Here is a 14549-nt window from a genome sequence, read left to right on the forward strand (position 1 = left end):
GTCCCTTCCGACCCTAGAAACTATGAAACTATGAAACTATGAAAATAAAATAGCACGGTGCACATGGCAGCAGCATTCACTGCCTGAAACCAGAGCCTGGCCAGCTGAAGCCACACTCCAGATGCTAGCCAAACTCCCTGCTGGCAGATCACCACCGCTGGAGCCCCAGGAGGCTCCCAGGACCCCACGTAAGGTTGCTAGGGCCAGCCCAGGTGCCCCCCAGGTGCCCCAGCCTCCCCTACCCCACCCGGGGCAACTTGCCACACGCTAAAGCGTGCACACACAGGTGTTCCCCAGGGACAAGTTGCAGTGGCCCAACTATGTGCTGCTGCTGTTTGTCCCTGGGGGTATGCACATGCATGCTTGTCTGGATGCGGCCTCTGTGTCCAAAGGGCTGTAGTGAGGTACATACCCTACCACTTTCTGTGAGCCAATACAGCAACAGGGACCAAGTGCATATCTCAGGTATAAAACGGCCCCAGTTTTCAGAGATTTCTCAGCACTTTGATTTCAATGCCTACAAATGGCCTGAGGTGCCCAATTTTATGCCTGTGGATTTGAAGGGTTTTGGCCATTGTTTTGAACCTGCCTTAACACATCCCACTGCACAGCTTGGAGAACCCCTCTCATACACCTCTATTTCACTCCAATCACGTCTAGGTAAAGTCTAATATGATTCTGCAGCTGCAAGTTTGTAACTGGCCCGTACTCAGCTCTGCCAGGGAGAGGAAGTTGTGGTTTTGTTCTTCACCAAAAAATGAATGTCATTGCTTTATTGTTCCCCAATGCACTTTCAAGGTCAACCAGGAGAAAAAGGTGCCACAGGATCTTCTGGCCCAGCTCAGAAAGGGGAACAGGGTTCACCTGGACAACAAGGAATACCAGGTAGCTTTCTACCAGCCTTTCCCTAGCTGTATAAATGTTGTGCTGCATAATACTCAGGCCACATCTTGCCTTCTATATTTTAGGCATACCAGGAAGCACAGGTCCTCCAGGTGAAAAAGGAAACAAAGGAGAAACAGGTAATGAAGGATGAGTAGCAGCACCTCCTGTAAGATAATATAGGTAAAGACCTGATGGCACAAAGCACAGTTAAACCAAGCGAGGTAGTAGTGAGCTGCATGCTTCCCACGGGGGTTTATAGGCTCTGTGCAGTAAAAGGAGAGTGCAAACAGAACACTGTTTCTCAGAGATGAGAGTCCTGCCATAAGAGCCATACTGATACAGTACGATTATATCAATCACTTTCCTGTAAGACCCATACTAAAATGAAGATGTAACCAGTAGTTATCTATTCCAGATTTCCTGGCTTTGGGGAACCAGCGTTTGGACTAAATTCTGACCTCATTCACACTGGATTAAATTGGGAACACACTATGTGGGATTCCTAATTTTCCACTGGTAGAAATAAGAAATGTCCTTTCCTTAGGACTAAATGCTGGAGCCTTTGCTTAGCCCAAAAGAGCTGGGCTAATGCACTGTATGAAGGAATGCTCCCCCAGCACTCGCAGTGTTGTACCCACCCGGCTGCTAATTTCCTTCTTGGTTTAGGACAACGACAGACACCGAGTCCACCAGGTCCTTTCCCTTCTTTCCCTCGGTGCTGCGTCTCCTAGGGTGCACATCGAGAAGCCACGTGTTCTCTGCCTCCAACCCCCAGCACCAATCTCCAAACCTTTCTGCAGCGTGAGGACACCAGTTTCGTACATAAGAGCCCTCACAGCTAGTCAGAAGGCGGCAAGATTTGGTCCTTTGTCATGTAAAACCTGCTGCCCCTCTCTCGCCCATCTGTGGTTCTTGGCTACATTTATGCTAAGCAAGCTTTCTAAAAATCATCCATTCATTCTCTTTCCTGTTGCACAGCAGGATGCACAACAAAGAAATATAACCTCGGGCCAAGCCCTGTGGTTCATTTCATACGTATTATAATCCTATAGCTGAGGGCTGTTCCAAGAAAAATCCCCACTGCGTGAATAGGGACAGCAGGATTTGGCTCACAGACATTTGGCCAGATCCTCAGCTAGTGTAAACCAGCATAACTCCATTGACTTGAGTTTGGGGGATCTGCCTGTTTACACCAGTGACCCAGTTGGTCCATTTTTATTGTTTATTACACTTACTAATATATATCTGTTGGGATTTCAGGAATACAAGGACCTAAGGGGGCACAGGGAAGCGGAGGTGTCCAAGGTAATGCTTTCCTTTCGTAATATAATTTCCTTGGGGGCATACAGCAAGACTTTTGATTTTGCTCGCAATCACCTGTGTAAATCAGGAGCCGCACTACTGAAGTTACCAGAGAAACAGCCATATAAAACATCAGAAATGAGACCGGGCAGGATGTTCTGTTTGATTGCACATCCTTAGGGTCAGTGATATCAGTGACCCACATCTAATTCAAGCATAACTGAATTGGTCTAATTGGAGTCACTCTGGTTTTACCCCAAGAGCAGGAGGTACTTGCATGTTGCTCTGCAGCGCAGGTGGGCACGGTTCTCTGACAAGGTCCTGGATCCAGCATGGCACCAGAAGTCTGATATTTTCCGTCCAGGTTTAAGAGGATCTCCGGGTGAAAAGGGAAACAAAGGCGATGCTGGGTTTGCCGGTGCAAAAGGTGAACAAGGAGTGAGAGGAGATAAAGGAGACATGGGCCCCGCAGGTAAGACTGTGCATGTGATTATTGTTCTCCAGATAATTTTAACCAACTTCCCAGCTTTGCCAGTGAGCCTGTTCTGTCTACTGTAAAATGCACTCTCTCTAGACAGGCGGTTTGCTTTAGCTCTGAGCAAGGGGTTACTTCTCCATAAAGGAACGGGCTGAACAAGGTAATTTGTCTTCTCTGAGGGATTCCATTTTGTGTCTTGCTCCAGGGAGGGTGGGTCCTCCAAAAATGCTGACTCCACACCATAAGTTTTAATAGTCTCTTTTGGAGAGAGGTGCATGTAATGAAAACAGCAGGTATTTAATTATCGGCATATCTCTGATCCTAACGTTCGTGTTTATAGCAGGATTTATAGGGTATAAACTAATGTAATATAATTTATATGCACAGGCATGTGTATATTTGGTTAGTTCTAGTGGTAGTAAAGCCTGTTTCTGAGTGGTTTATATCCCTTTTAAGCCAGAATTTTGTGTAAATTAAACAGAAGCATTATGCAGCATGTCTCTCTTGTGTAACTTGCATTAGATTGGTATTCGCCAGCCTGGTCCGAGAGGTGGATAGGGAGAGCAAAGGAGATCAAGGGCACAAATGAGTGCAGAATTGTGAATTCTGCAAAGGAGAGTTGCAGTCACTTTTGAACTATTGTATAGCCCCACTTTCACTGTCTATCCTGAGCCTCTTGGTTGCCAATTGAAGATGCCGGAGATCTATAAATGCAGACATAAAACTAAACCCTGATCCCACTGAGGCCAAAGACAGATCCACTAAGCCCAGGAAGACTGAAAAATGAATCAGTAACTTTATCTATTCTACTGTTCAACAGGTCCGCAAGGAAGGAAAGGTGAAATGGGTGAGAAGGGAGACATTGGGCCAAGTGGACCGATTGGTGCTCCTGGAAGCAAGGGAAACCCAGGCCAGCCAGGCTCCAGTGGTATGTGAGCAGGGCAAAATGCCCAATTTGGAGGGTGTGGGAGCAGGGTGGTGGGACTGCTAGTGGGGAGGGGAGATGCCATGTCTCACAACTGGTACAAGTCTTGCTGGCACTAACATTCATGTTGTATTGTAGGCGCCGTAGGAAGACAGGGCCTTCCTGGACAGAAGGGAGAGGCAGGTAGGTTGTGCAAGCAGAAAGGGCTCTTCCTGGGTGTATAATACTGACGTCTGTTAAAGGCCTGTTTAATTAAAAATAAATCATTTGCTCCTGTAAATGGGCTAAGCCAATCCACTTCAATGGAGCTCTGCTGATTTACAGCACAGGTCAACCAGCCCTTAAAGTTTAATTTAAATGAAAGAACCCATCAGCCAAGAAACCTCATTTACCCCAATCCCCAAGGAAGAGTATCAGGAAAAGTGACGTTCTTATTCTCTCTTTTCACCCTCGACCCTCCATCCCCTCCCCACAGCTGATGTACTGGTTACAGACCCTAGCTTTGACTCTCCTGTTGCAAACTATCTGCTGGGTAGTTCCACTGAATCCAGTGCAGCTGCGTTTCAGTAAATAAGGAGGAAAAGGAAGGATCTTTATTCTATATAGCAAGAGATTTCAGAGGCAGGAGACCCCATTGTGATCATTAAAACTGAAGTCTTCCATAATATAGGTTATAACATTTCATCCAGGAAGTCCCTGTGTAAGGCTTCATGCACCCTTGTGTGATACCAGTTTCACTCCACTGAAGAAGCAGCAGCATGAAACCGAAATAACACCGTGTTGAACCAAAGGCCCCTTTTTTCAACTTCTAAATTCATTTATTCTGTCATAGGTTTCATAGATTTTGTAGACATTAGGGCTGGAAGGGACCTTGCAAGATCAACGAGTCCAGCCCCCGACCCCAGGGGCAGGAAGTCAGCAGGGGTCAAAGGAGCCCAGCAAGATAAGCATCCAAATGTTTCTTAAAAGAGTCCAGAGTAGGTGCTTGCACCACCTCTGCAGGGAGTCTATTCCAGACTTGAGGGCTTGGATAGTAAAGAAGTTTTTCTTTATGTCCAGCCTAAAACGGTCATGGAGGAGGAGTTTGTGACCGTTTGACTTTGTCATCCCTTGGGGGAACAGACGTTCCCCCTGATCCTGATGTACACCCCATATATATATATATATATATATATATATATTTCTGGCCTGGCTGCTTCATTTTGTCACTGAGATATGGAAGTCCTGCTCTGATTTTGCTAAGAATCAGTTTTATACCAGTTTAACTTCATGAACTTCCTTGGATTTGCTCCGGATTTAGTGGAAGTGAAAGGCATGTTGGGCTGGTCACACCTGGCAATACTGAAGTTTGTGTAGTTGTTTCCAGTCTATGAACATTTCCCCTATGGCTGCTTATAGATGGAGTGTCTTCATGCTGTTGTGGAAGCTGCAATGCCATCTTCTCTCTAGGATTTGGGAACTATGCAGTAGAATTATGTCATGTATAAAATTCTGTGAGATGGCCCAGAAAATCTATAAAAAAGATGTCTTCTTTCATTAGCAACTGTAGGCTTACTAATTCCTAAATAAACCTATATTATTTCCATAGATGCGTACTAGCCTCATTCCAGTTACATTTTAAAGTATACTTCCACAAGAAACTACTCAAATCGGTGTGCAAATTCTTTGTTCATAGCTAACAGTTGCTCAGTTCCTGCCATGGAGTGAGTCTATGTCAATGGTGCATGAAAAAGGGTGTGAGGGTTTAGAGAGGATACCAGTCATTAAGGTGGCTGTGGTATAGTAGATACAGCCAAAATGAGCTATAAGTTAGCTAGCTCAGGTACCAGTAACAGGATAGTCATGTCAGCACAGAATTTATGGTGGGCTACACAATCCTCCAGAGAAACTGGTTCACATGCCAGTGGCCAGTTCATGCTGAGCTCTGTGATTAGACTGATACCAGTACCTAGCCAGCTATAACTACAGAAGTAACTGCAATGTAGACATACCTTGGGAGCAGGTATCTCCTACTTTCACATATGCACACCCCAGTCCCACTACAGGTCATGTGAACCACGTGCATGCAAAAAAGGGCAGAATTCAGCCTAGATTCTGTAGGGCTCTGTAGGATCCCCGAAGTAGAAATGCTCTGCAGGCTACATGTCCTGCAGCCTTGCCTGTAGTGGGATTATTTCCCCCGAGCAGGTGAGGATTTTGAGTTGGAAGCAATGGACCTCTCTTTGCCCTCATGCTGCATAGGGGTAAACTTAGAGAAGCAGCCCGAGATACTGCAGATCACTTCACCTTTAATTTTTGATTCACTTCACCTTTCATTTTTCTATTTTTGCTGCTGTTTTTCAACTTTAAGGCTTAAAAGGAGAGTCTGGCTCACCAGGACGTCCTGGTTTGGATGGAGCACATAGCCAGAAGGGGGAGAAAGGATCATCTGGGCTCCCTGGACTACCAGGTACACACAGCTGTCAACCATTTTAATCCATTATTATCAAAATAAGTCCTTATTATCTTTTTAATCTATGAACCCCTTTTCTTTTAAACTTCAGGACAGACAGGAGCGAAGGGAGCAAAAGGAGAAATGGGAAACAATGGAATAGCAGGTAAAGGGAGAATCAGACTAGTTCAGCAACAGCATCACAGAAGGAGAGTTGCTGGAAGGAGTCACGAGTCACCAAGAGGTGCCTCCGTGCTGTGCCATGCACCGAGCTCTCCCAGGCAGCCTTGAAGAAAGTTCATTTACTGATGTGGCTCTAGCAAGGGCCTTTCGAGTGTCGAGAAAGATGTCCTGTGAAGCATTGTTATATAGCATAAAAAGACCTCCGAGTAATGCTTAAGATTATTGGAAAGAACAATGAATTTCCCCAGACATGTTTCCATGCAATGCACTCTGTTGATGTTGGCATGTCACGAATGGAAAGTTTGCTTTGCTTTCTTGCTTGATTTATTTATCTATTTATTTTTGGGCCAAACTATGTAAGTTATTTTTTACCTTTTATATATTGTACGCCTTTTCCATAATTCATTCACCGGCATGCCTTCCCTTCTGAGACAATCGAAAATTGATTAGAGAGTAGATATTCTAATCTATTTATTATTCTAACCTATTTATTCTAATCTGGGATTTAACTAGTAATTTATTTTGGTTTTGATGATTGTAGGCCCTCCAGGACCAAAAGGGACAAAGGGAGATCATGGAGTTCAAGGTAAAGCACTTCGCCTGCTGAGCAATTGGTTATTTACTCGGTCAAGGACTGTAGATGGACTATTTTGCTGTTTTCTTAAGGCAAGCATGCTCTTTTCTTTGGAGCCAAAGAAAGACATTCACTCCCCAGTATTTTTCACCTAGGTTTGAAGGGAATCAGTGGTGAAAAAGGAAGTCAGGGGAGTGTTGGAAGTCGTGGCCCAAAAGGTGAACCAGGAATCAAAGGATCCAAAGGAGACACTGGACCCATTGGTAAGACTGTTTGCCATGGCTTCTGATGAGCCGGTGGTACGTTTTGCATTTTGTACACATGTGTATAACAGCGGGACACTGACTATTTTCTGATTCAGCTTCATGCTTGCCTTCTGTTAGAAATACGATCCACCACCAACTTACCCCATACTAACCCAAGCCACTTAAAACTGTTGATGCTACCTCCCGTGCTCAATATAGCAGTGCATCAAACTAAACACAAAGGAAAATCTCATCCCAGCTATATCCCTGCTCACTAATTGTAAGACTAGATTTTTTTTTAAGATATGACTGTCATCTCTACTCTCACTACTGCACATCACACAAATAAAACATGAAAACTGTGAACCTAAAACATTACGATTCCTTAATTTTAGTAATGATAACTGTTTACAGCTGTCATTCTCATTAACCATTTTTGTGACCATCAGCATTCAAACCTTAACTTTTACTCCCACAAAATTCTTCTTCATTTGCTTTAAAAATATAATTGCTCATATTAAGTGGCGTGTACTAGGTTCTTTGGCCTGCTCCACATATAAGCCTTTTCTTGTAATGAAGGCAAAAGTGACAACGTTAACTAAAAAAAGAGCTTGAATGGTAGAAACAAAAGACAGATTTGTTCTACTGAGCAGAAAAAAATGTACTGATAAATGGAAAAATGACTCAGAGCAACCAGGATCACAGGAGCAGTATTTTGACCATAATGCTGAATTCTTGAGCGATTTCCTACAGTGCTCTATAGACACAACAGCTTTCCTTTTACCATCACTCATCTATGCCTCCTTGTTTCATAAATTTGCCTCTTAAAGGAGAACATTTTAGAGCAGCCATTACAAGGAAAATTTCACTTGCTGCTTGCAACTGAGTCCATATATTTCTTCCAGACACTACATTAAGGCAGTGATGCAGCACAGGAACCTATTTTACACATCTTTATCTGTCTTCAGACAACCAGCAACAAGCTGGGGAGGGGTGCCATGCCAGCCTGCTTAGCCTGCCTAGGTCACTCTTCCATGTTTGCTAACAGGAGGGCATGGACTGGTCCGAGGTGGGCAAGGACTTGGGAGAGTCTCAGTTCACACCCCTCGGTTCATCACCAAGTTGGCATAAAGAAAGAGAAGACACTGCATAGTGGGCACATCTACACGAGACATTTACTGTAGACTAGACTTGCTCCACAGTAACCGCCATGTGTGTCTACACATTATGGGTGTGCAAAGTGGGCCCTATTCGATTCAGATTCAGATTTAGCCTGAATCGGGGACACTGATTCAATTCATTGATTCGGATCGTTGTCCCTGATTTGATTCGGTCAAATCTGAATCTGAAGATTCAATGCTGATTCAGAGAATCAGTGATTTGGACATAAACACACCTTTAAATGTTTTTTCTACATACCTCCAGGTAGCAGGTGTGGCTCATGAAGACTGTGATCCTGGGGTGCATGGAGCATCCCACAGGAGTGCAGAGGGGGCCCCACGTGCTTGGCAGCAAACCCGGAAGTGGACCGGAAGTACTTCCAGTCCACTGCCAGGTCTGCCGGGGGGTGGGGGGCATCCCCCCCCAGCTCAGTGATCAGCTGCAGGGGGATCCTGGGTGCCCTCCCAAACCCAAGAGGCACCAGTTGCCGAGCCAGGGAGGCATGGGGGAGCCCCCAGCCTGCTCCCTGGCGGACCCAGAAGTGGACTGGAAGTGCTTCTGATCCACCTCCAGGTCTGCTGCCAAACATGCTGGGGACCCCCCCTGCCCCCACGCTCCTGTGGGACACTCCACGCAGCCCAGCATCGCAGCATTCATGAGCCCCTGCTACTTAGAGGTATGTAGAAAAAACATTTAAAGCTGTCTCTATGTCCGAATCTCCGAATCTTTCTGAATTGATTCGGAGGGCCGTGGAGGCTGGGCCACTCCTCCTGGGTTTGCAGCCTCTGATCTGCCTGCCAGAAGTGGGAGGGCAGCTGGGTGCTGCCGCCTGGGGCTGGAGTCCAGGGGAAGGGAACTGAGCCCAATTGCTCAGTTTCCCTCCTGCCTGGGATCGATTGGGCTGGGGAAGGGAACTGAGCCAGATTGCTCAGTTCCCCTCCCCAGGGCCACGATCAGTCTGGGGCAAGGAACGCAGCTCAGCTGGGCTCAGGTCCTTCCCCCTGTGCTGCTACTGGCTTCCCGCAGCCGGACCATGGGAGGCAGGGAGAGCCAGGGCCGCGCTCCCCGCCTAGCTGAGCAACACGGGGCTGCGGAGCCACTGGGAGCACAGCCCTGGTTCTCCCATCTCCCACCACCTGGCTGCTGGCTGCTTCAAAACCCGAAACGATTCGACTAGCCTCGTTTTGTTTCGAGGCTGGTTCGAAAGCCCTTCATTTCATTTTGATTTTGCTGTTTCGAGCTCAAGAGTCGAAACAGCGTCAAACTGAAACTGAAACAGCTGGCGAAATTTCTCACAGCCCTACTAATTAATAGTACTGTTTACAAGTAGTATCCTGCTGCAGAGTTTTTGACTCCACAGCAGTGCATGTGTAGATGCTGCCCTGGCTGACTGGGGCAAAGGGTGCTTTAGTGCAGGGGCTGCCTGCTGGCTGGTCCCGTAGTGGAGTGCCCTTATGCCCCAACCAGCCCCTCCACAGCATGTTGAGCTGGGGGGAAGCAGCTCATTCAAACGGTGCCCTGGGAGCAATAAACTTCAGAGTAATAAGCTCCAGATTGTATTACTTTGTATTAGTTGCATGTGTAGATACATCCCGTGTGAAGCAAATTACTCCTCGGGAGCATGTGGGGAGCCTGAAAAGAGTCATGGGCATCTGGGGAGATGAAGTCTGTCTTTCCAGGCTCCCACTTGCTCACACGGAGTAAAATGCTAACACAAACATTTTGAGATGATCTAGCTGATTTTTTTAAACTTCTCTTCCAACCATTTTTAAATATCTACACTCTTCCCTTTTGCTTTACATTTTTAAATACATATGATCTCTCCTTTGGACCCAAGTAGCTCGGCAAAAATGGGGGTCTTGCTTGCGGTTGCAGTTTGGAAAGGAAACAGGTTGTGGAGTCAGGTATTTCTTTGATACAATCCTATTTACTTACAAAGGCTTGTACAAAGTCGTGTTTCCCCGTGGAGCAAACAACATGCGACAGTGTCTTTGCTCAGAGCTTCAAGCCTCTTTCTGCCAGTCAGCGTTTTGCCTCAAAAGAGCTCTCTCTCGGGGCTTTTCTTAGGGCTGTCCTCTCCCTGTCTGAGGAAGCCATGTCCTCGGCTTTTCTCTACTTTCCCTGTGTCTGATCTGGTGGTGTTCCCCCTCTGTCTTATTCACAGCTGTACACACACACACGTGTGTGTCTACACAAACAATAGCTGGTGAGACACCACTGCCCACATTATTCAGATGTCTCAGTGGCAATGCCGGTATCCCTGCTTTGGGTAAAATGAACCTGTGCTTTTGGTCTGGAAGCAATTCGAGTTTATCATAAATGAGCTTAATTCTTTCTACTGTCTTATGTATGACACCCCCAAGCTTGACAAGGCTCCAATAAAATATATTTCTTTGTGCTTTAGTACCAGAAGACCTTTTAATCACTATAATGCACTGAGGATAATGTGTCATATAGCATACCCCTGCTTTTTTTAACATGCTGCTATCCTGCCACAAGACATTAACCACATCGGGGATTTCATCCTACAGGGGACTAGGTTTTGCCTGGTTATAGGCTTGCATCTCCTACCTGCACAGCTGTAAGACAAATTGATTGTTACCTTTATCTCGAAATTATGTCAAATGCATTTCTGTTCTTTTAATATTTAAACAGGTCCCCAAGGGCCTAAAGGCAACGCCAGAGGTAAGGGGTTTCTTTTTCTTGTTCTCTAGCACTACAGTTCTACAGTATTAGGTCTAATCTGTATTCCAGATGTGCATGCTTACCTTAAATATGGGCATAATCCCACTGAAGACAAAAAGGAATTAACCATGGTTTTTAAGTTAACCATATTTGCAAGTGTTTGCAAAATCAGGGGTCTGAACTGAGATGATATTTGCTAGACATAACCTGTTTTCTATGTGGCTGTGCTCATTTGAAGATGAACATTCATTTGCATTATTGAATTCTCCACTTTATGCACTGTTGTCATGTGTTATAATTGGGGTCATTACCCTAACTTTCTAACCCTCCAGGTGGAATCTATTCCATTGTCAGAATCAGTGGAGGAGGTAATCGGGGCCGTGCTGAAATCAAACACAATGGAGAATGGGGAACAATATGCGATGATGACTGGGACATCAAAGATGCAAAAGTGTTCTGCAGAATGCTTGGATATACCACTGGAGCTGCAGGCTATACTGCAGCTGGAGGTAAGTTAATAATTAATCATGCAAATAGCCAGCTAAATACCCAGCCTTGAAATGCAACCTACATTCAGTCTATATGGAGACCACATGTGTTGGCCTCGTGCCATCCACCCCTACCCCAGACAGACAGGGAGATATGGACCTGGAATTAATTCAGTCCAGAGTACACCAGTAGGTTGGGACCACTTTTGTTGTACATGATTTTTGCTATTCATAGTAGCAACTCTCATAATTCTTCCCAATGCTAAGCTTGAACAAAATCTGTACACTTTTTCTGTTGGTGAATCCTGACATCTTTGCGCACACATGTGGTGGAGGGCTCTTCAGTCTTGCTGCCTTGAAGAACAACTGTAGACTTTTTCTTATATTCTCTGTCTCCTTACTACTAAGTACTTTCATTTTTCCATTGACAAAATTCCCACCCAGTTGCCCCAAATAGAAGCAATGGTTCCAACCCTTCCACTACTAGCGAGGTCCACAGGCATCCTGCTTAAGAGAGTGCAGTATTGTAACCTTTGCTAGGCAATTATTCTAGCCAAGGATGGAAAAAGGTAATGTACTTATAGTAAGTCATATGCGACAACTGGCTATAAGCCATTCAAATATAAGGATGACTGACAGAAGCCAGGTTTCTAGAGATACTGGTTTTACATCCCTTTGACTGACTGAGATTCTACGTTGGTTCACCCAGCTAATTAAAATGGAGACCTGTTCCCCCTCAGTCCCCAAATTTCTCTCACAACCTGAACTCAAACTCTTCCAAAGTTCACAAAAGTTCACTGAACTCTTTTTGGTCAACCCTTTTACAAATATTTTTTTCTGACCTTGCACTTCCTACTTCTAGCCTAAGATAGATGCAGAAGTACTGCGGTAATATTATAAAGGCTTCTCTTCCAAAATTTCCAGCCAGGTTTTGCTAACCTGGCTAAAATATGGAGAGTTTAGATAAAAGCATCCATCCTAAATCTCTGCATAATCTTGGCTGTGTCCTTTTATTAATGACAAGTAATCCAATGTAAAGGTGCCCAAAGCCAGGGAAGCAAATATTATCTATATATGTTGCAAAGCATGACAAAAAAGAGACTTCCTGCAACACAGAGAAAATTCAAATCTCCACCTATCAGATCAATGGTTTACCCTCATCCATGCACTTTCAGCTGCTCATTAGGCATTCCTTTTAGCACTGTCACTGGTAGCAAATGATGGGTGTCTGCCCTGCCCATACAATGACACAAAGGGAAGTGAGAGGGACACAAAGAGGAAGCCACTTCCCCACTTTGCATTGACTCACCATGGAGGTGTTCTGTACACAGCAGTCTCTCCTCCTCCGAAGGGTTACTTGCACTACAGTTCCCAGATCACTGAAGACTGGATCCTCTACCAGACCACTGGTCCCATTCTCCTGGACAAGGAGAAATGGCTGGAGTTGTGGCTGTCCCCAGACAGGACATCCACGTGGTTCAAGATCAGATTATGCTGCATTCAGAACTTGGCAGCAGTGAGTTATTTTCTCTTGAGAGCAGGGAGGGAAGTCTGACTCGGGGACATTTCCTTTCCAAGACTCCTTCTGCAGCGACCTGGCTCTGCATCTTGGGCAATGCCTTGAAGCTTAGCGTTGTCCTAAGCAAACTGCGGAACTAAAGGATTGTCTCATTCACCATAAAGGCTGTCCCTGGGGACTGCAGGTTTCTGTCTCACTCAGCTTATGACTATTGCCATTTTTATTTTTAACCATGTGTTCCCAACAGGTTCTGGAAGGATTTGGCTCGATAACGTAAACTGTAATGGATCTGAAGACTCTCTATATGACTGCTCTAAACCTGCCTGGGGTGAGCACAACTGCGCACATACCGAGGATGCCGGTGTTGAATGCATCTAAGAGAAGCACTGCAAACTGCACTCTGATGGAAACCATCTTTGATGATTTTGTGGCATATCTATTATGTTACATAGTACAGGCTGGAACTTAATTCTTGGACTCTGTATTATATCTTGGCTTCTTTACCTGATAACATTTACCAATGAGGCATGTAATTGTTCCATAAATTGGTAACAACTGACTGGTCACAAGAGACTCAGCTGCTACAAAAAAAGCAGAGGCATCAGGAATAAAATACTCAGCTAGTGCATGTACTTCATAGTTCTCCAAACCTGCCTCATACTCCAAAAAGCTCATGTTATGCCAGAAAAGGATGGCTGCAAGTGAAAGGCCACAAATAGGAGTGTAGAGATATACCACTGTCCCTGGGTCTACCAGAAACCTCCTTGTGACCTCAGGCAAATCATTTAACCCTTCTCTTACTTCCCCAACCTAGTAAAGGAATAGTGGCTCTCTGGAGAGATTACTTTTTATAATATTCAAAAGGACTTCCAGATCTTCAGACATAAGATGCCACAGAGAAATAAAGGAGGAGCATATACTAACAAGAGTACCACTCAGGCAGGAAGTGGCTAACAATTAAGCTTAAGAACTGCAAATAATTCTCCCATCTGTGTACATAACACACAGCTTCCATCCTTACAGATGCATGTGTTATACAGAGCCATGGCTGAGACCGCAACTTTGATTTCTGATGAGAGCTTTCTCTCAAAGACCTCTATAAATATGAAGCCTAGAACATGTTGGATGGCCAGTAAGTTAGGTACACAGCAGCTTGTTTATAACCATTTTGCTTTAAAGAAAAATAAGTTTTCAAGAAATGCTTTCCCGTGCTTATTGTTAAAACTTGCAAGCTTTTTTCTTCCATGCCATAATATGGATTTACATATAAAGGAAAGCCTCTCCAGGCAGCGTTGTGGAGGCTTTATTACAAAGGCAGCATTGAGTCTAAGAAGAGTAAGGGAGAGGCCTACATTTTGTAATACTATGTCGTATAAATGAAGCTGCTTACACTACTTACAATAAAGGAAATAATGGACAGTATCTGTCTTCTTATTTTAGCAGGTACCTACATGGGCTTTCTCTGATCTTGCTTCTTAATGGGATGTGGGATGGAAGGTCTGTCACAATTCTCAGGCTAGACTCTGAGGTCTTTGCTGAATTTGTACTCAGTCAAAATGTCCATTAAAGACTAAGGTTTGGTACCTCTCCCGCAGCAATTCAGAATATTAAAGTTGTCACATCCAACTTTTGAAAGTCATTCAGGAGTATCTGCCTCTGGGGAATGATATCTC

The 14549-nt window shown here is 44.8% G+C and overlaps 1 protein-coding gene across 2 annotated transcripts in view; it reads left to right on the plus strand.

Moving 5' to 3' along the window:
- MARCO (macrophage receptor with collagenous structure) overlaps positions 1–14298 on the plus strand; it is a 22895-nt gene extending 8597 nt beyond the window's left edge. Inside the window, exons 8-20 of one of the 2 annotated variants that reach the window (XM_019522526.1) lie at positions 808–885; positions 969–1022; positions 2146–2190; positions 2552–2659; positions 3486–3593; positions 3729–3773; positions 5941–6039; positions 6134–6187; positions 6746–6790; positions 6934–7041; positions 10840–10869; positions 11202–11378; positions 13124–14298. In XM_019522526.1, coding sequence (XP_019378071.1) covers positions 808–885; positions 969–1022; positions 2146–2190; positions 2552–2659; positions 3486–3593; positions 3729–3773; positions 5941–6039; positions 6134–6187; positions 6746–6790; positions 6934–7041; positions 10840–10869; positions 11202–11378; positions 13124–13254 — 1082 coding nt within the window. In that variant the 3' untranslated portion in view covers positions 13255–14298. The remainder of the gene's footprint in view (positions 1–807; positions 886–968; positions 1023–2145; positions 2191–2551; positions 2660–3485; positions 3594–3728; positions 3774–5940; positions 6040–6133; positions 6188–6745; positions 6791–6933; positions 7042–10839; positions 10870–11201; positions 11379–13123) is intronic. The other variant, XM_019522527.1, reaches the window with a different exon arrangement.
- The last annotated feature ends 251 nt before the right edge of the window (positions 14299–14549 follow it).

Source organism: Gavialis gangeticus, unplaced genomic scaffold (assembly GCF_001723915.1).
Source record: "Gavialis gangeticus isolate Ggan-Ray unplaced genomic scaffold, GavGan_comp1, whole genome shotgun sequence".
Taxonomy (NCBI): domain Eukaryota; kingdom Metazoa; phylum Chordata; order Crocodylia; family Gavialidae; genus Gavialis; species Gavialis gangeticus.